The 19,769-nt window shown below is 47.9% G+C and overlaps 1 protein-coding gene across 4 annotated transcripts in view; it reads left to right on the forward strand.

The window, feature by feature from the left end:
• The window catches only part of ITSN1 (intersectin 1), a 236,394-nt gene extending 217,511 nt beyond the window's left edge, over nt 1-18,883 (forward strand). For all 4 annotated transcript variants that reach the window (XM_035283062.3, XM_035283065.3, XM_035283063.3 and 1 more), the window contains 7 exons: nt 3,710-3,877; nt 7,883-8,095; nt 9,482-9,603; nt 10,961-11,043; nt 11,363-11,446; nt 12,226-12,399; nt 13,631-18,883. In XM_035283062.3, coding sequence (XP_035138953.1) covers nt 3,710-3,877; nt 7,883-8,095; nt 9,482-9,603; nt 10,961-11,043; nt 11,363-11,446; nt 12,226-12,399; nt 13,631-13,779 — 993 coding nt within the window. In that variant the 3' untranslated portion in view covers nt 13,780-18,883. The remainder of the gene's footprint in view (nt 1-3,709; nt 3,878-7,882; nt 8,096-9,481; nt 9,604-10,960; nt 11,044-11,362; nt 11,447-12,225; nt 12,400-13,630) is intronic.
• Nucleotides 18,884-19,769: the final 886 nt, after the last annotated feature.

The raw sequence follows: 19,769 nt of genomic DNA on the forward strand, positions 1-19,769 counted from the left end.
ACTTGAGTCTGGAAGGTCAGACTGCTGTGAGCTATGATTGAGCCACTGCACTCCAGCCTGGGTGATGGAGTGAAACTCTGTCTCAAAAAAAAAAAAATATGGAAGTTGCTGAGAGGCAGTGCAGAATAGCAGTGAAGTGCGCATAGCCTGGAGCTGGGCTGGCTGGATTTGAATCTTGGTATTTACTGCTGTGTGCGATGAGTTCCATAACCTGGGCCTCAGTTTCTAGTCTGTAAAATAGGGTTACTGGTGGTACCTACTGCATAGTGATGTGAGAATTAGCTGAGTTCACATATGCAAAGTGGCTTATACTAGACAGTTTATAAATGTTAACTTTATCATTGAGAACACTTATGTACTAAATGTATAAAAAGTTCAGACTCACAGGCAATAAACAAAAATACATAACAAAAGAAGAAAATACTTTGATTTGCCAAATGGGCATATATTGATACTTTGATGCATCTTGCCAGATGGCTGTATGTTGAAGATTGTAGTTCCCCAGTGTTGGCAAGGATCTGGACGGAAGTTAAATTGATACAGCCTTTTTCTGGAAGGCAATGTATAGATCCAACTATAATTTCTCTTTGGCTCAGCAATTCCATCTCTAGGAATTTATTCTAAGGAATTAATTTGAGAAATATTGAAAAGTTGGAAACAACATAATATTTTATGGTAAGGGAACTATTTAAATGCATTGTGTCCAATGAGGTGCCCGTTACCAGGATCTGCCCCAATAATGATATGTTATAAAACCCTAAAAAATGATAGTATGTCCCAGCACTTTGGGAGGCCAAGGTGGGTGGGTCACAAGGTCGAGAGATCGAGACCATCCTGGTCAACATGATGAAACCCCGTCACTACTAAAAATACAAAAAATTAGCTGGGCATGGTGGCGCACACCTGTAATCCCAGCTACTCGGGAGGCTGAGGCAGGAGAATTGCCTGAACCTAGGAGGCGGAGGTTGTGGTGAGCCGAGATCGCGCCATTGCACTCCAGCCTGGTAACAAGAGTGAAACTCCATCTCAAAAAAAAAAAAAAAAGATAGTATGTATGGAATGGATATGGAACTTTGTACTATAAAGCAGTGTACGAAGTAGTACAGTGTACAAAATAGTACTATGATCCAATTTTTATTTTTTCATTTTTTGTGAGACAGAGTCTCACTCTACCCAGTCTGGAGTGCAGTGGCATAATCTTGACTCACTGCAGTGTTCACCTCCTGGGTTCAAGAGATTCTCCTGCCTCAGCCTCCTGAGTAGCTGAGACTAAAGGTGTGTGCCACCATGTTTGACTAAACTGTGTGTTTTTAGTAGAGACGGAGTTTCACCGTGTTGGCCAGGTTGGTCTCAAACTCCTGACCTCAGGTGATCCCCCCACCTTGGCCTCCCAAAGCAATTTTTATTTTTATAAAATTGTGTATGTATGTACATATGCATCTAGGCAGAGTATATTAAGTAACACCTAGACAGAGCTTCTCTTCAGATGGGGAGATTGTGGGTGGTTTTTAGGCTCTTCATAACTTTTTGAATTTTCGAAATTTCGTACATTGTCCAATATTTTATAATTAGAAAAATTGATAACCGCATTTGGGTTTTGAAACTAAACAAAACGAACGGATTTACTCAAGACAGCTGGGCGGGCTCCCAGCCTAGAGTAGTGATTCTCAGACTTGGCTGCCTATTAGAATGTCTGGAAAGCTCTAGAAAAACCCTGAGCCTGAGTTTCACCCCCAGGGATTTTGATTTAGTCATGGAAGAGGCTTCAGATTTTCCAAATGGATTCTAAGGTACAGTCAGGATTGGCCCAGAGGTTGGGGTTGTTGCTTGGAATTGATTTGTGGACATACAAGACAGAGAAAACAGTTTGTATTTTTCTCCATTTGAGCACCTGCTTAGGACTTTAAAGCACAGTATGCCTTTGGGATGAGATATTATTCAGCGTCTGGGCCATTTACATTATTTGTATGTGGACAAGGCCTGGGCAAATGTGTCCTCAGCATTCTCCAGCATAGGGTGGTGACTGTTTTCAAGTCCTTTGCGGGTCTGATGGTCATCACTCCTGCTTATTAAGCACTTCCTAAGGGCCAGGTGCTTTGCCAAGAATCCATGTGTATCAAGTCACTTAGTCCTCCACACAACCCTATAAAGGAGGCTATTAACCTCCCCAGTTCTCATGGGAGGAACCTGAGACTCAGAACATTTATGTGGGCCAGGTGTGGTAGCTCACGCCTCTAATCCCAGCACTTCGGGAAGCTGAGGCAGGCAGATCACTTGAGGCCAGGAGTTTGGGATCAGCCTGGCCAACATGGCAAAACCCCCATCTCTACTAAAGTTAGCTGCCAGGCATGGTGGCTAATTTTTGTATTTTTAGTAGAGACGTCCCAGCTACTCAGGAAGCTGCGGCAGGAGGATTGCTTGAACCTGGGAGGCAGAGATTGCTGTGAGCTAAGATTGTGCCACTGCACTCCTGCCTGGGTGACAGAGCAAGACAAAAAGAAGATTTATGACTGGGTACAGTGGCTCACGCCTGTAATCCCAGCACTTTGGGAGGCCGAGGCACGTGGATCACCTGAGGTCAGGAGTTTGAGACCAGCCTGGTCAACATGGTGAAACCTGTCTCTACTAAAAATGCAAAATTTAGCTGGGCGTGGTGGTGGGTGCCTGTAATCCCTGCTACTCGGGAGGCTGAGGCAGGGGAATTGCTTGAACCCACCAGGTAGAGGTTGCGGTGAGCCGAGACTGTACCACTGCACTCCAGCTTGGGCAATGAGATCAAAAGTGCATCTCAGAAAACAACAACAACACAAAGAACATGTATGTGACCAGCCCAAATCATGGCTGGTCTGTGGTGGGGCAGGGATTTAAATTCAGGAGGTCCACCTCCAGAGCTGGCACTCAACCCCACCTTGAATGGTCTGCTCAGAAAATCGCACTCTTGCTCTGATGCACCCATCTGCATCGGAGGTGCGTTCCGGAGGTGTGTGGACCCGGAATAGAGCCATTCTCTGTGCGGGTGCTCTCACCCTTGCTGCACCCACCACTCCCCCTGTGCCACAGGCTGCATACTAAGCAGAGGCTGCGCTGTCCTGCCCTGCCCCCCAAGGGCACCTGTTGGCTCTCTGACCCTCATCAGTGGGTTGATGGAACATTCTGCACATCAAATGCCAGAATTGCATTTTAAGTTCCCCCAGGTGAGTGGACAGGTGGGAAAGCAGCATGGAACTGGGGCTAGGATGGCTGGGCTCTGCTATCCTAGAGCAGACCTAGAGCTCTGCTCCTGGTCTCGGGAACTAGTTTATTCCTCTGTGAAACAGGGTGAATGTTTTCGAAAAGAAATTCTAAGAGCCCCCACTGGCTCCATGGTTATAGGTACACGCTGCGATCCTGTGAGTCTGCGTGTGTGGTTCAGGGTCCACCCTATGATGTTAGCATTTTGCAGGACAGATCACACAGCTTGCCCTAGACATTCAGGGTGTGCGGCTGGGCTGAGGCCTCAGGGTTGGGACCATCCACTGGAGCCAAAAAGGAGTGGCTGTCATCTGCCACGTGATTGCCATGTGGGTGCTCAGAGCTGTGGTTGCTCAAATGGGCGCCGTTCATGAAAGGACGGTGCCCTGCCCCACTGGGGCTGGTCCTGCAGGGCTCCAGATCACAAGCCCACCCACATTGCCTGAAAGGAGGTGGTTGCTTTTGTTTTCTTATGTAGATCCTGGAGAACACCCCTGAAAACCACCCGGACCACAGCCACTTGAAGCACGCCCTGGAGAAGGCGGAAGAGCTCTGCTCCCAGGTGAACGAAGGGGTGCGGGAGAAGGAGAACTCCGACCGGCTGGAGTGGATCCAGGCCCATGTGCAGTGTGAAGGCCTGTCTGAGGTAGCTGCCCTCAGGCTGGACCCCGGCCTCTCCCGGCTGAGCCTCGGCCACCACCTGGAGGAGGACAAGGAAAAGCATGAACCCTCCTCCTCTCTAGCCAATAGCACCCTCATTTCCATCTAGCTGCTTCTCATCTGTTTCATCCATCCACTGAGTTTTTGTTTATTTATTTATTTGTTTATTTTTTATTTAAGATGGAGTCTCACTCTGTCACCCAGGCTGGAGTGCAATGGCGCGATCTCAGCTCATTGCAACCTCTGCCTCCTGGGTTCAAGCGATTCTCCTGCCTCAGCCTCCTGAGTAGCTAGGATTACAGGCACGCGCCACCATGCCTGGATAATTTTTGTATTTTTAGCAGATATGGGGTTTCACCATGTTGTTCAGGCTGGTCTCAAACTCCTGGTCTCAGGTAATTCGCCCACCTCGGCCTCCCAGAGTGCTGGGATTACAAGCATGAGCCACCTCTCCTGGCCATCCACTGAGTTTTTAATTTACATTATATCATTTCCAGAAGTTCTATTTATTTTCTCCTGTCTGCTGGTTCCCTCCCTCCCTCCCTTCCTTCTTTCCTTCCTTCCTTTCGTCCTCCCTTCCTTCCTTCCTTACCTCCCTCCCTTCTTCCTTCCTTTCTTTTCCTTCCTCCTTTCTTTCCTTCTTTCTGTTTTTTAAATTGAAACGATATCATTTCCCATTGTCAGAAGTTCCATTTATTTTCTCCTGTCTTCTGGTTTCCTTCCTTTATTCCCTCCCTCCCTCCCTCCCTCCCTTCCTTCCTTCCCTTATTCCTTCTTTTTGAGACAGGGTCTTGCTCTGTCACCCAGGCTGCTGGAGTACAGTGGCACAATCACTGAAACCTGGACCTCCTGGGCTCAAGTGATCCTTCCACTTTAGCATCCCAAGTAGCTGGGACCACAGGTGCATGCCACTATACCCAACTATGCTGGTTTCTTTCTTGTATCTTGTTTTTTGCTCAAATGTTAGTGCTTCTTATTTATTTCTTAACACATTTAAACATGGATATTCCTGATGGGGTTCAGTGCTCACTCCTGTAATCCCAGTGCTTTGGGAAGTGGAGGCAGGAGGATAGTTTGAGTTCAAGACCACCCTGGGCAACAGAGTGAGACCCTGTCTATACAAAAAAAAAAAAAAAAAAATTGGCTGGATGTGGTGGTTTATACTTGACCACCCAGGAGTTTGAACCCAGGAGTTCAAGGCTGCAGTGAGCTATGATCATGCTACTGCATTCTAGCCTGGGCAACAGAGCAGACCTTGTCTTAAAGCAACAAACAAATATATAGATATAAATATAGATATAGATATAGATAGTTATATAACCCATAGCCTGAAGTTATGGGTCTTATTGTTTTATCTGTTGTTTCTGCTCTTGCTAAACTTACCTTGTTGCTCATATGTATTCTGATTCTTGACTGTGAACTAAATGTTCCTTGAACTTTTATATGTAGGCATATATTTTTTTTTCCTCTGTTGCCCAGGCTAGAGTGCAGTGCGAAATCTTGGCTCCCTGCAACCTCTGCCTCCTGGGTTCAAGCAATTCTGCCTCAGGTCCTGAGTAGCTGGGATTACAGGTGTGCACCACCATTCCTGGCTAATTTTTGTATTTTTAGTAGAGATGGGGGTTCACCATGTTGGCCAGGCTGGTCTTGAACTACTGACCTCAGAAGATCCACCCACCTCGGCCTCCCAAAGTGTGGGGAATACAGGTGTGAGCCACCACACCTGCGGGCATCTTTATTGTCTGAAATTGTATCCCTTCTCAGAGGATTGTCATTGTGATCATCCAAAACGAAGTTTATAGGGGTTTGGGCATCACACCCCTTGTGGCTGTAAACTTGTGTGACTGCTGCCTGATAAACCACACATTTTCAGAACGAGTGAATAAATGAGCCAATCCACTGATTGCAGAGCAACAAAAGATCCCAAAATGTGAGCCCATAGCTGTCCCTTCAGTTTCCACGGGGCTGTTCCCACACTTTTGCTCATCCCGCACCAACCGAAGGTGGACAGGGAGGCTTATTCATTCAATAAGCACTTAGTGGGTATCCACCCATGTGCCACGGCTCAGTACTGAACCTTAGGACACAAAAACAAATAAGATGTGACCCCCACTCTCAAGGAGCTTATGGTCCAGGAGGAAGCTGGGGCTAAACCAACATTTACAACAAGATGTGAGGGGTGAGGAGGCAGAGCTGGGTGCCAAGTGCTGTGGGGACATGTAATGGGAACAAGGGACAGTTATATGGGGGACTCTTGGGGACCTTGGAGGTGATGGTTGACTGGGAGTTGGGGGAGGAAGCCTTGGAGGCAGGCCAGGCACCATGGCTCAGGCCTGTAATCCCAGCACTTTGAGAGGCCAAGGTGGGAGGATCCTTTGAAGCCAGAAGTTCAAGACTAGCCTGGGCAACATAGTGAGACCTTGTCTCCTCAAAAAAATGTTTAGAAAGTTAACCAGGTGTGGTGGCATGCACCTGTATTCTCAGCCACTTGGGAGGCTGAGGCAGAAGGATTGCTTGAGCCCAGGAGTTTGAGGCTGCAGTGAACCATGATTGCACCACTGCACTCTGACCTGGGCAACAGAGCAAGACAGCAAGACCCTGTCTTAAAAAAAAAAAAAAGATTGGAGCAGGGCATTAGGAGTGGAGGGCTATTCTGAGATTCTGAGCAGGGCACTGGGGAGGAATATAGAGGAATGATGGGCCATGGGGCGGAGGAGGCCCGTGGTCATGCAAAGTAACATTAACTTGATCCTGAGGACAAGGGACCCAAGCAGCCCCTGCACTGCCAGGCAGAAATGCCGATGCAGTGGCGGGCACCTGTAGTCCTAGCTACTCTGGAGGCTGAGACAGGAGAATCATTCGAACCCAGGAGGCGGAGGTTGCAGTGAGCCAAGATCGCGCCATTGCACTCCAGCCTGGGTGACAGAGTAAGACTCTATCTCAAAAAAAGTGGGGGGCCTGTGTGGGTTCGTCTCCACCTCAGTGCCCCCTGCCCCTTCAGAACCTACTGGGGTGAGGTCTCAGACCCCAGAGAGATGGTAGAACTGCACTTCAGCGCCCACAGTGTCTCTGAGGGTCAGTAAGTGGAGGGAGGGAGCTGCTCCCTTCCTGTTTGCTAAGCAGGTGAGTCGGGTGACATTTCGTTTGCACAGTATTGTGCCTGTTCTGGCTGGCACCGAGAGGTTGCTCAACACCACTGGTTTCTGCAGTCACACACGTGCCAGAGGCCCGGGCTGCAGTTGTACCTTGGAAGGTAGCATTTTCTTGTTTATGGAATTGGAGGAGGGGCTGCTGCTTTCCACAAGTGCAAAGGACTGTCTGAACCTGTGTGGGATCTTCTCCTTGGAGCTGCTTCCTGCACGGACCCTGCATAGAGCAGGGAGTTCCCCAAGGTGGGAGCCAGCTGGGCACTTTTCTTTCTGCTCCCTCATTTCCCCAGGAGATAAAAAAGAGAAGCAGCCAGGCTCAGTGGCTCACACCTGTGATCCCAGTATTTTGAGAGCCTGAGGTGGACGGATCGCTTGAGGCCAGGAGTTCAAGACCTGGCTTGGGCAGTGAGACACCCCCCTCCCCAGAATTTTTTTTAATTAGCCAGGCATGGGTTAGGGAGCTGAGATGGGAGAATTGCTTGAGCCTGGGAGGTCAAGGCTGCCTGAACTATAATCACACCACTGCACTCCAGCCTGGGCAACATAGCGAGACCCTGTCTCAAAAAAGGAAAAGGAGAAAAACCAATTGCCCCATAAGACACTAGCATACCCCTGGGGGAAGCCTCAGAAATGATCATTGAGACTCTTCCTGATACTTGGAAACCCCGGAACAGTGCCTTGGTCTGACTTTGATTTCTTGGCTCCAAAGTCTTCAAAGCCGTCCTTGACTTTTGCCTAAGATCCGAGTGTGCTGGGGCCTGGCCTCTGATGTCGCGGGAGCCCGTGCTCTCGATTCAGAGAAACAAAAACGTTACACTTGGGGTTTTGTTTTCCTTTCTCAGCAACTTGTGTTCAATTCTGTGACCAATTGCTTGGGGCCACGCAAATTTCTGCACAGTGGGAAGCTCTACAAGGCCAAGAGCAACAAGGAGCTGTACGGTTTCCTTTTCAACGACTTCCTCCTGCTGACTCAGATCACCAAGCCCTTGGGGTCATCTGGCACCGACAAAGTCTTCAGCCCCAAATCAAACCTGCAGTATAAAATGTACAAAACAGTAAGTTGGATTCTAGATCGCATTATCGGAGTGGACGTGTTTGGGGAAGAAGAAGTTTCCAAAAAGGAGCTAGAGTTTTAGCAGGGTCAGGGGCTGTGGCGTGGAGGACGAGGCCAGGAGCTGAGCTGCGATTTAGGGTAACCGGAGTGGAGGACAATCCATCTCCCGCCGCAGTTTCTCCCACAGTCAGTGCTATCGATGGAATATATATTGGCTGCCAAATGGCTGCTGTGGTCCCCTGGGACATGACCAAGGCATGCCTTAGCCTGTAGGAGCGAAGTCTTGGGTACAGATGAGGCAGGTGTGAAAAAGTTTGGGAGAAGAGGTACAAAACAGCACCCAGGGCCCACTGTCGCCTCCAAATGGTCCTAAGTCCCCCACCAGACTTCTCCGGGTAGCTTGAAACATCCGAGCCTTCCCCTTTTTGGCAAAGCCTCTCTAGACAACTGCTGAGTGAAGAATGCCCCTCAGCTGTGTATACGGTCTGCTCATCTGTGTGTGTCCTTGCTTGTGTGTCTTTGTGTCATGGGACATTGTTTTTCTAAATTTGTCTGCATGGGGGTGTTTTTATAGAAGAATTTTCTCAGAAGCAGCAGTTAGCTTTATTTTGGGGAGAAAAGAGCTATGTATTTCGTTACTAGTAACTTCATGTGAAAATCTTTGGAGGGAATTGCTTGATGTAAAGTGGATGAAGACTGCTGTTTAGGATACTCCAGGAAAAGCAGACACCAGTTAGATCTCATTCCGAAGGACTTAAAACAGACCTGCAAAATGGGCGGGGGGCCGGGGACTCATCCTTATAACTTGTAGTATATAAAAGTTGATATTAATACAAAATCATTATTCTGGGATTTTTTTTTTTTTTTTGGAACGAAATCTTGCTCTATCGCCAGGCTGGAATGCTGTGGCATGATCTCGGCTCATTGCAACCTCTACCTCCCAGGTTCAAGTGATTCTCCTGCTTTGGCCTCCTAAGTAGCTGGGATTACATGTTCGTGCCAACTTGCCTGGCTAATTTTTTTGTATTTTTAGTAGAGATGGGGTTTCACCATGTTGGCCAGGCTGGTCTTGAACTCCTGACCTCGTGATCTGGTCACCTCAGCCTCCCAAAGTGCTGGGATAACAGGCTTGAGCCCCCACGCCTGGCCTCTGGGATTCTTTACTGGAAAACACACACCCCCTTAGTCTGGTTTACTGGAACACACCCACAAACACACACACATGCTCAGTCTAGGTTACTGAAACACACACAAGCATGCACATACAGGCCGACTTGCAGTCTTGTTTACTAGAAGACGTTCGCATAAGTGTACTCACGTACTCATGGTTTACCAGAGCACACAGACCCCCAGCCTCGCTTTGTAATACCTGTGTGTTACTTTCCAGCCTATTTTTCTAAATGAGGTTCTAGTAAAATTACCCACGGATCCTTCTGGAGATGAGCCCATCTTCCACATTTCCCACATTGACCGAGTCTATACCCTCCGGGCAGAAAGCATAAATGAAAGGTAAGACCTGCCCCTCCCCAGCACTGGGCCCCGGGGCCCCCTGGCTCTGGGAGACACAAGGGGCATGTGATTAATAGCAGGTGCCAATGTTTCCCAAGCGGCAACGCCATACCTCTGGCTGGCAGTGGGGATGGGGCTGTTACTTCTTTCTACGGCCCCTCAAAAATCTGACACATGGCATGCACTTTGCAAAATAACATGGATTGAAACTAATTTTGCTTGAGTTTTGTTTTTATTTTATTTTTTTTAAGGCAGGGTCTGACTTTGTCACCCAGGCTGGAGTGCAGTGGCACAGTCACCGCTCACTGCAGCCTCAACCTCCTGGGCTCAGGTAATCCTCCCACCCTAGCCCCCCAGGTAGCATGTGCTACCAAGCCTGACTAATTTTTTGTATTTTTTTTTTTGTGTGTGTGTGTGTGGAGCTGGGGTCTCGCCATGTTGCTCAGGCTGGTCTTAAACTCCTGGGCTCAAGGGATCCACCTGCCTTGGCCTCCCAAAATGCCAAGATGCTGGAATTACAGGCATGAGCCACTGCACACAGCAGTTTCTTTTTTCTGTTTGAAACATGTAGCATTCTTTGAGGTAAACGGAGCATCTCACGTTTCCCCTGGCTTCCCAGGTGGCAGAAAGCAATAGAAAGCGATTTCGGAGTTAATAGGACCACCCAGCCCCAAACCCTTCCTCACCTGGGCTCACTTAAATAGGGCTTCTGGAACCTAGGGCTGTGGGTATTTTGCTTCAATCTGTCTTCAAGACTCTGCCCTGGAGCCAAATGAAACAGATCATTTTCTGAAGGGTGAACTTGACACAAGGCCAGCATCATTCCAAAGAGCATTTGCACCAAGCAAGAAAATTGGCTAAAGCTTTTGTGCATATGGTTCTCAGAAAAAATGAAGGAGAAAACAGCAGCCACAAATGTCTCCCTCCGGGGCATTCTGCTCTTTCATGTGAAGTGGTTCCCAATCTGGGAAGTGGCTTTTGTTCTTCCTTTGGGTGATTTCATAAACAAGATCCTTCTGGCCTGGGTTAGGCAAATATGTGCTGGCCTTTAGTAAGGAAGGAAGAGGAGTTGTGTCCTGATGTGGCCTCCAAGACGGCATCTATCACATATTTTCTTCCCCTGGAACATGAATTCAGGTCTTGAGGTCATCCATGGAAATGGCCCTCATGCCTTTACTATTGACGGCAGGAGTAAGTATTAGCATCACGTGACATAAAATCAGATTCTCTTTCCCAAGCCTTTGTTGTTAAAATCAAATGAACAAAGAAAACAGAGTCCTGGCAACAGTGTTTGAACAGACCTGAAGCCCTTTTCCTGAGTTTCTGTTTGGCAACTTTCTGTCTTTTTCTGTCCAAGGACTGCCTGGGTGCAGAAAATCAAAGCTGCTTCTGAACTCTACATAGAGACTGAGAAAAAGAAGCGCGAGAAAGCGTACCTGGGTAATGCATGGCCCTGTGGGGTGTCCCACACAGCTGGGCAGGAGGGAGGGCCATTTGGCTGGGCTGAGAATCCTCCAAATAGAAGATTCCCCTGGACCTAGAGGAGGGGCGTGAGATGGGATGAAAGAGAGCTTGGGGTGAGATGCGAACGGGGGATGGAGGGCAAATGCCAGGAGCAAGGAAGCCAGAGTTTAAGGAGAGGAGGGGAGAATTACTTTTGAGTAGGGAGAGGTCCATGACATGAATCGTGAGGCTCGCAGACATGGGAAAGGCATTGTATGTTCAAATGAAGCGTTTTGCGTTTTTCCTGCCATCATAGTCCGTTCCCAGAGGGCAACAGGCATTGGAAGGTTGATGGTGAACGTGGTCGAAGGCATTGAGCTGAAACCCTGTCGGTCACATGGTAAGGCTCTGAGGTGGTCCAGGCTCCTGCTTTAGGGTTGGAAGCTGGGTCTGCGTTCCCCACACCCCCACCCAGCTCCAAATTGAATGTGCTATTTCCATACTCCCCATCTCCTTCCCGAATTGGTTTAACTAGCACTTGTTAAAAACCTGGAGGTTTTTTGTTTTTTAAAATCCTTCCTACCGTTCTGTTTCTCCAAGGGATCTGAGTGGCGGCATTCACAGTGGCTGTGACACAGAATAAGGCCAAAGTGAGGAGACAGGAAGGGCCTAGTTTCAAAGCCCACTCAAGTAATTAATTATTTGAGCTTAGTTTAAGGATGAACCTGACTTCTGGGGGTTTTCACCTGGAGTCTCCATTGAAATCCAGGTGAAATATCTGCCACTTATTAAGCGTGGTAGTTATTAAGAGGGGTGCTGGCTGGGCGTGGTGGCTCACACCTGTAATCCCAGCACTTAGGAAGGCCAAGGCAGGCAGATCACCTGAGGCCAGGAGTTCAAGACCAGCCTGGCGAACATGGCAAAACTCTGTCTCTACTAAAAAGAAAAAGAAAACTTAGCCGGGCGTGGTGGCAGGCATCTACAATGCTAGCTATTCAGGAGGATGAGGCAGGAGAATCACTTGAGCCCAGGAGGTGGAGGCTGTGGTGAGCTGAGATCGTACCACTGCACTCCAGCCTGGGCGACAGATCAAGACTCCATCTAAAAAAAAAGAAAAAAAAGAGTGGGGATCAAAATGAGGTGTGATTTCCACCTGGTAAAGGCTTTTGTTCCCTCCAGGGAAGAGCAACCCATACTGCGAGGTGACCATGGGTTCCCAATGCCACATCACTAAGACAATCCAGGACACTCTAAACCCCAAGTGGAACTCCAACTGCCAGTTTTTCATCCGAGACCTGGAGCAGGAAGTCCTCTGCATCACTGTGTTTGAGAGGGACCAGTTTTCACCAGATGGTGAGTAGAATGCGGCCCTGAGGTGATTCCTTCTTCCCTGGTGCTAGTTTGTGTGGGTTCATGTTTTCTTACCTGGGGACTTGGTGCCAGGATTCCTGGGGTTTCCCTCCCAAGAGATGAGGCTGGCTGGCACAAGACGAGGCTCCGTCTCCCCTGGAGGTGTCTTCTGGAGGCGTTTCATCACATGTGGACAGAGCATGCTTGGTCTAGAACTGTGCCAGCTGCCCTGGGCAAACACTACCATCTTCTGCTTTCTAAAGCAAGTGACTCTGGAGACGGGTGTATTTAAGAGCCTCAGCATAGTTCTTCAGTCCTTGGCAAAAAAGCTGTGCTGGCAATGTTTGAAACTGGCTAATGGAACAAGAATGTTAGCCCACAGCAGTAGCCTCAGAATCGGCCAGGTCCCTTTGGGTGGCATTTCTGTGGCAGTTAAGTAGGCAAACGGATGCAGTCGTGTTGGATGAATCATTTCTTCAACCAGCCTTCTCTTTCTGCTTGGGCTGGGAAAAGAATAGTCTTGGCCCCATGATTCCAAGAAACTACCTGTCTCTCCCTCAACCCAATAAAAATCACCACTGGGCATGGTGGTACAGGCCTGGAATCCCAACACTTTGGGAGACTGAGGCAGGAGGATCGCTTGAGCCCAGGAGTCTAAGACCAGCCTGGGCAACATAATGGGACCTTGTCTCTACAAAAAATACAAAACTTAGCCAGGCATGGCGGCATGCACTTGTAGATCCAGCTACTTGGGAGGCTGAGGCAGGAGGATCGCTTGAGCCTGGGAGGTCGAGGCTGCAGTGAGCATCAGTGCAGCTGTAGTGGCAGTAGTGCAGTGATGCCACTACACTCCAGCCCAGGTGACAAAGCAAGACCCTGTTGCTGGAGTCTGTCTCACAGACCCCAGCTGCACGATGGATGAATACATGCACTCAGACACAAATTTCCAGTGAATGAATGGGCCAAGGGGTTGTGAGCCACTCACAGAGAGAGATCACAGCTACACGGTGCTGAGTAGTTCACCCTCTTCCTATTTATTTGGTATAGATTTAGTAACAGGGGCTTTAAGTCACCCCACTCGGCTGGGGGGTGAGTTGGAAATCCTAGGTTTACGTCAGAGCCCAGAGAAGAAGGGAGGTTGTGGCAGTTCATCAGGAGGTCCCAATATGACAGACACATGCCTTGAAGAGGGGGAACGGTCCCTCTTAGCTGCGTCTGTTTGTTCTCTTTTCAGATTTTTTGGGCCGGACGGAGATCCGCGTGGCGGACATCAAGAAAGACCAGGGCTCCAAGGGTCCCGTTACGAAGTGTCTTCTGCTGCACGAAGTCCCCACGGGAGAGATTGTGGTCCGCTTGGACCTGCAGTTGTTCGATGAACCATAGGTAGCGGGCTCGATGTGCTCAGCAGGGTCCCAGCCCACGGCAGCACATACTGTCTGAAAATAGTGTTCCTTTTCTAAGAAACCACCATCTGGTGTTCAGTCACAGGGATATGGGACGGCAAAGACAGGACCCTCAAAGCTCCTAGGAATAATTCTCGACAATCCTCCCTGCCCCAAAATAATTTCCTGTTTTATGAAACTCAGCTGTGTTTTCCTTTGTCCTCACTCCAGATCTCATTATGGCTTCTAGGGTCGCTGAAATCCCATAGGTCTCAAAAGAGTGCAGTTGGGAATCTAGCCCCTTCCCAGGCTTGAGGGATGGTCTGGTTACTATAAAATAGATTTATAAATGCAATGTCTATATTTTTGGAGAACTCACATAACCCTCCTATTTCTTACATCCACCAGTCCCCAAGTAGACTTCTTGGCCTACGATGCCCAGTCCTTGGTGTGCGTTTAGAAACTGATGACGGTCCTGTCATTGCTTCAGAATCCCATCTCTCCCACTGGGAAATGCTGCCTGGAGCTGATCACTCGGTGAGGCGGTCTGATCAGGCCCTGGCTTAGCTCTTTCAAGAGCTGGTCTATGGAAGTTTCCAGTATGTGCGCCATTATAGCCGTTCCTTCCCCTCTAGACCTTGTATTAATATATGTCAATGAAAACACACCGGTGCATTGTTGCGTGGATTTAGTTCTGATTGCCAGCATGCTTGGAATATGGTCACAGAAAGTCATTATCTAGAAAGTCACCCTGTGCTGGATCAGGTCACTGCAGGTCACCAGAAAGGCAACTTGACAACTGTCTCGGTCGGCAGCCATGTTGGAAAAAATCCCTTTTGGCTTGGAGGTCCTGTGATATTTCATGCAGCAGGAGTTCTGTGCGTGAATGTGCTGAATCCTGACTGTGGTGGGAAATTTCAACAGCTGTCTTTGGTACGTTCCCCAGAAGCCATGTCCTAGATCCCCAAGGCGTGAAAAGGGAAAATGTCAAGCTAGAGGTTGGGGAAGAAAATGATGGCAATCCATTATGTGGTGGGGGAAAGACCCTAGGAGCATGCAAGCCCCACACATCCTGGGACGAAGACCTAAGACACTTTCCCACCCTCCACCCCATCCACCCCAGCCTCGCAGCAATGTGCTTGTTGCGAGAGGCAGGAGTGTATGACCATGTGCCAAGCTGTTTGGTTTGAGTTGTTTAATTTTTTTTTCCCTTAAATGCCAGGAGATAGTCTGGTTAGTTAGATAGTGACTTGATTTGCTAATGAAAGGTGGGGGCCGTATCTTGTTTGCATGTTCATGTTCTCATAACCCTAGTTTGTTGTGGTCATGAAATGTTCTTTGCATGTTCTGTAGGTACTGGAGTCTAGCTTTCCTGCAGTAGACGGTCTTCTCTTTGATTGTCGGTCCTTAGACTTTAAATAGGGTTGTAAAAGTGCTTTCCAAGTGATAGCATCAGCTTCGTGGCAGAGTACCCCCTCTGCTGGGAACTGAATGTGTAGTGTTATAATTTCCCATGACAGCCCGGTCATATTTCAAGCAATGTTTTAAAAGTGTGTGTTGGAAAGGACAACAAAGTTTACATTTCATACTTTAAAGAAATCCTTATTATTTATTTATTGAAGATAGCGTAGAATTTTGTATCAAGAACAACAGACATACGTATTTTTTGAAACAAGCAGATATACCCTTTAGTTAGAAACTTCCAACTGAACATATTAGAGACCAAATTAAACTTCAGGCATGCATTTGTTTACCATTTCCCAGCAGAAAACATGGTTAAGATACTTTGTTTATATTTTTTGATGTTGTTAAGAAACTTTTAAATCTATAAACAGACATGCAACTCATGCTTTCCTATCTCTCTAACCAATACAGTTTGTTCAGTGTATTTATGAAAGACATGTTACCATGACAGAAAAAAAAAGTATGTGTAAATGGGGCAGTGTGGGTCTCCATTCCAATCTCTTCTTGTTTTCTGTTCGGTCTTTTCTTCATTGACTTTATTTGCGTGTTAGTGTTGGTCATCATTGTTCGTGTAGGTAGCGTGTGGTATGCACAATGACAAACAATCCTTTTAGGTCCCAGGTCACCCACTCCTAGTATCCTATTATTGGAATTAATGTAGCATGAGAAAGCATTATGTGACTCTTTTTCCTCAAGTGACTCTGTTGAGCATTGTTGAGAAGCTCCTGCTGTGCAGCAAGTTCTGGATCCGTGTCCTTGTATTTACTGGTGTTCTTTGTCATGTGACCAGTCGTGCTTATGGATGAGTCTGGCTGGCCCTCGGATCCAGCTGTGATTCATGACATGCGGTTGAGTTGTGTCAAGGGGATTGAGGAACATGGGTGATGCATGGAGTCTCAAACCCTCGGGTCCCACTGTTCCTTCACCTCTACCTTCTTGATCATCTGGGCTATATTTCCTAGAAATTAAATGCCCCTTGCCAACAAGGAGTCTGTCTCCTAGCTCTGTTTTCTAGATATAGGAGTTCTCTAGGCCACTGCATCCTGGCATCCTGATTCCAGCCTTTTAAACACCCTTTAAGTGCCCCTCTGCTGTGAACTACACTGCTAGCTCCTCCCGCGGACGCTGATTTCCTTCAGCCCACAAAGGGGCTGTCCTGGTCATAGGGTTACCCAGCGACCCTCAGTCATCCCCGAGAACTGAACTACCCCGGGACCTTTTGGGCTGAGCCTTCTTCAGCAGCTCTCTAGAAGGGAGAGTTCACATCCCAGTCCCTCTGGGGCAGGGCCTCTGGCTGCTGGCATCATCCTGGCAGGTAGAGGGACAGCATCGTCTCCTGGAACCAGGTTCACTGTGATCATTACAGCCTGAAGATGTGGTTCATTCAGATCCAGGCCTGGCCTAATGTGGAAAGAGGGACCTTTCTAGGTGCAGGTCACCAGGAATGCTTGAGAAACTAGAGCCAGATTTCCTTGTTTGTTTGGTTAACATGTCCCTGTCCTCTGACAGCAGAGGAAAAAACTCTGTGCCCAAAGAACATTCATGTAAGAGAAGGCATTTTTTTTTCTTCTTTGCTCTTTAAACAACCTAAAGTATGGCCTAAGTGTATGAAAGTAACTGATTTCATCTAGAGCAGACCTGAATTTAACTGGGGAAAAGAAATCCCATCAGAAAATGAGTAAACTGACCACCCACATTGTGTCTTATCTCGGTGACCTTGTCCTCCATGGGTGTATTCTGGGGTGGCAGAGGAGTCAGGTGCTAGCACCAGCAGGGAAGGACAAATGCAGGTCTGCCTTCCAAGGCTGAGCAGGCCGGCTGTCTCTCCAGCAGCTGGCTAGGACAAGTGTAAGGCCACTGACCACACAGAACGAGGATGTTCTAGAATCCGATGCGGCTGAAGATAAAGGGAAAAATGGACAAGGCACTTCTGACTTTACTGGAAAGGAGGGGCTCCTGGAGTATATTTTGGAAAAGGCCAGTACTTTGTTTAGGCAGAAAAAGACTTCTCTATCTCCTACAAGTTGTTTTTTTTCTAGTTGATTGGGCCTTTTTGATAGATAAGAAGAAATTGTGTTTTGTATGTGTGAAGACTTTAAGAATTTCTGTTGGAAACATAAAATATGATTTGATCTGATTTGGTTTGATTTGATTGCTAAGTTCTCCGCTCCTCTTCAAGGTTAGTGATGTGCTTCATAGGAGACACTAGCACTTTTACATGAACATCTGGTGTCCTTCGGATATAACAGGGTCCTTTTGGGCTTGAGGTGAGTGTGCAATTAGCAATGGGTCTGCTTGGTCCAGATAGCTTGTTTGCAAGTTTAGAGCATCCTATGCTGGAAGGTGGGATGAAAACAAATGCACCTGGATGGCTTTGTCTTGTTTCTAGATAGAAGAGCTTAAGCTCACACCAGGCAGAAGCATGACCTGTAGCCCTAGAAACCAGTGGCGTGACGAGTCCTCAGATAGTGTAGTCTGAGCCACCAGAAGAGGCATCAGGGAAAACTAACACCTCCTTCTCTTTGCACCCTAGGGTGCTGAAATGCCTGCTAGAGACTTTCCAGGAATGGCCCACGGGCTGCTTAGTGTCTAGTTACGATGTTCATTCCCTCTTTTTCCTTGGAGTGGCCCAGTGAGACCAAATGCTTGTGTTTTTCTTTGTTTCCAGTTCATTCGTTCAAATGACACAGAAGACGAATCCACTTCTGGGAAGGCGGAGCTCAGATGAGGATTGATGGGCAGCCTTTGTTCTGGGCAGATCTCAGGGGCAGAAACAGGCTTGTATTAAGTATAAGTGGCAGGTGCTTTCCTAGAACAGCCCTAACCTGCACTGGTGAGGTAGGGTCAGGAATTGCCACACAGGAACCAAAACATGGATCTAGTGGCCTCCTGCACACAGACCCTCCGTTCCTTTTAAGGATGTTCAATGTTTGATAAAATAGGGCCATTTTCTTTTCTTTCTTTTATCCCCAGCTACAGTGTAATTGCCTACCTGCCTGGGCCCCTTCTATAGGAAGGTGGGCTTTCCTTGTCCATCAGGCTGCACTCAGGAGGTGATACTGTAAAGCAGCAGAAAAACTGAGGGTGCAAAGAACGCACAGCTGCCCCTCAGGGGGCAGCTCCCTCAAGCTCTTCTGCCCAGTAATGTTACAAGCTTAAGAGGAGCCTGATTAGAGCCATCCTGGGGACCAAGGAATGTATTCCCTGCAACTTCTTCCTTCTAGGGGCCCCTCAGGTCAGCCCATTCCAGGAGAAGCAGCCTTAGGCCCGTTTGCAGTTCGCACCCCCTGCCACTCCCATGTGCCTGCCAGCCTGGTCTCCGATAAAGACATGGCTCAGTCCCTGCTCTCCTTGTTACAGTGGCTTGTACTTCCTGTGAAGTAGCCCAGGGCCCGCCTTCTAGAGGGAATATTTCCCTCAAGCCCTTGGATATTTTTATTCTATTTTGAATGGTCCCGATCGATAACCATTGCTTTGTGCGGGGTTCTTCAAAGAAATAATGCAGACCAGCCAGGCATGGAGGCTCACGCCTGTAATCCCAACACTTTGGAAGGCCAAAGCAGGTGGATTAACTGAGGTCAGGAGTTCGAGACCAGCCTGGCCAACGTGGCAAAACACCATCTCTATTAAAAATAGAAAAATTAGCTGGGCATGGTGACAGGCACCTGTAATCCCAGCTACTCCCGCTGATGCAGGAGAATTGCTCGAACTCAGGAGGCGGAGGTGGCAGTGAGCTGAGATGGTGCCACTACACTCCAGCCTGAGTGACAGAGAGAGACTCCTTCTCAAAAAAAAAAAAAAAGAACGAATGCAGACCTCTTCTTGCTGGATCTGACTCCGAGGAAGTAATTGGCTGGTCAACTTAATAACACCCTACAGCTTCCTCTTTCTGAGTAAGGATCTTGCTTCTTGGTACTTGGAAAGCAGTTGTTTATTTGAGCTAGAGGAAAGGAAAGTTCTAGAACTCCTGTTTCCTCACCCTGCGCTGTATCAGATCCAGGATATGTCTGCAGGTCATCAAGATCCACTAAGATACATAACTTCATATCAGCAGCAGCCAGAGGAAAAAAATCAGTTCCTGATGGGCGTGGGAGCTTAGTCCACATGAAAGAAAACATGTAACAGCTGTCTGTCTTGGGAGCCTTAAAACCCAGACACCAGCACACTAGACAATCCATCTCTGGGTTGTGATCGCTCAGAAACATCTTAATAGTTAATGTACTGTTCATTTAGGGAGTCCCCATCCTGGTCCAGGACACCTTCCAAGAAGCTGAGAGCCAGCTCGGATGGGCCTGCCTTAGTGGCATTCCAAGCTTAATTGCATTGGGTTGGTGCAAAAGTAATTGCGATTTTTGCCATTGCTCTTAATGGCAAACTAACTTGAAGTCATTAAAATAACACCCAACGCTTATTTTAAAAATTTCACATCGACCTTCCAGTAACTTCTTTAGTTCGGTGCAGCCTCAGTCAGTTCCTCCATTCAAAGGAACCCCCTTTACCCTAGCCCTGGGGGAGCCAGATTATAAC

Source organism: Callithrix jacchus, chromosome 21 (assembly GCF_049354715.1).
Source record: "Callithrix jacchus isolate 240 chromosome 21, calJac240_pri, whole genome shotgun sequence".
Taxonomy (NCBI): domain Eukaryota; kingdom Metazoa; phylum Chordata; class Mammalia; order Primates; family Cebidae; genus Callithrix; species Callithrix jacchus.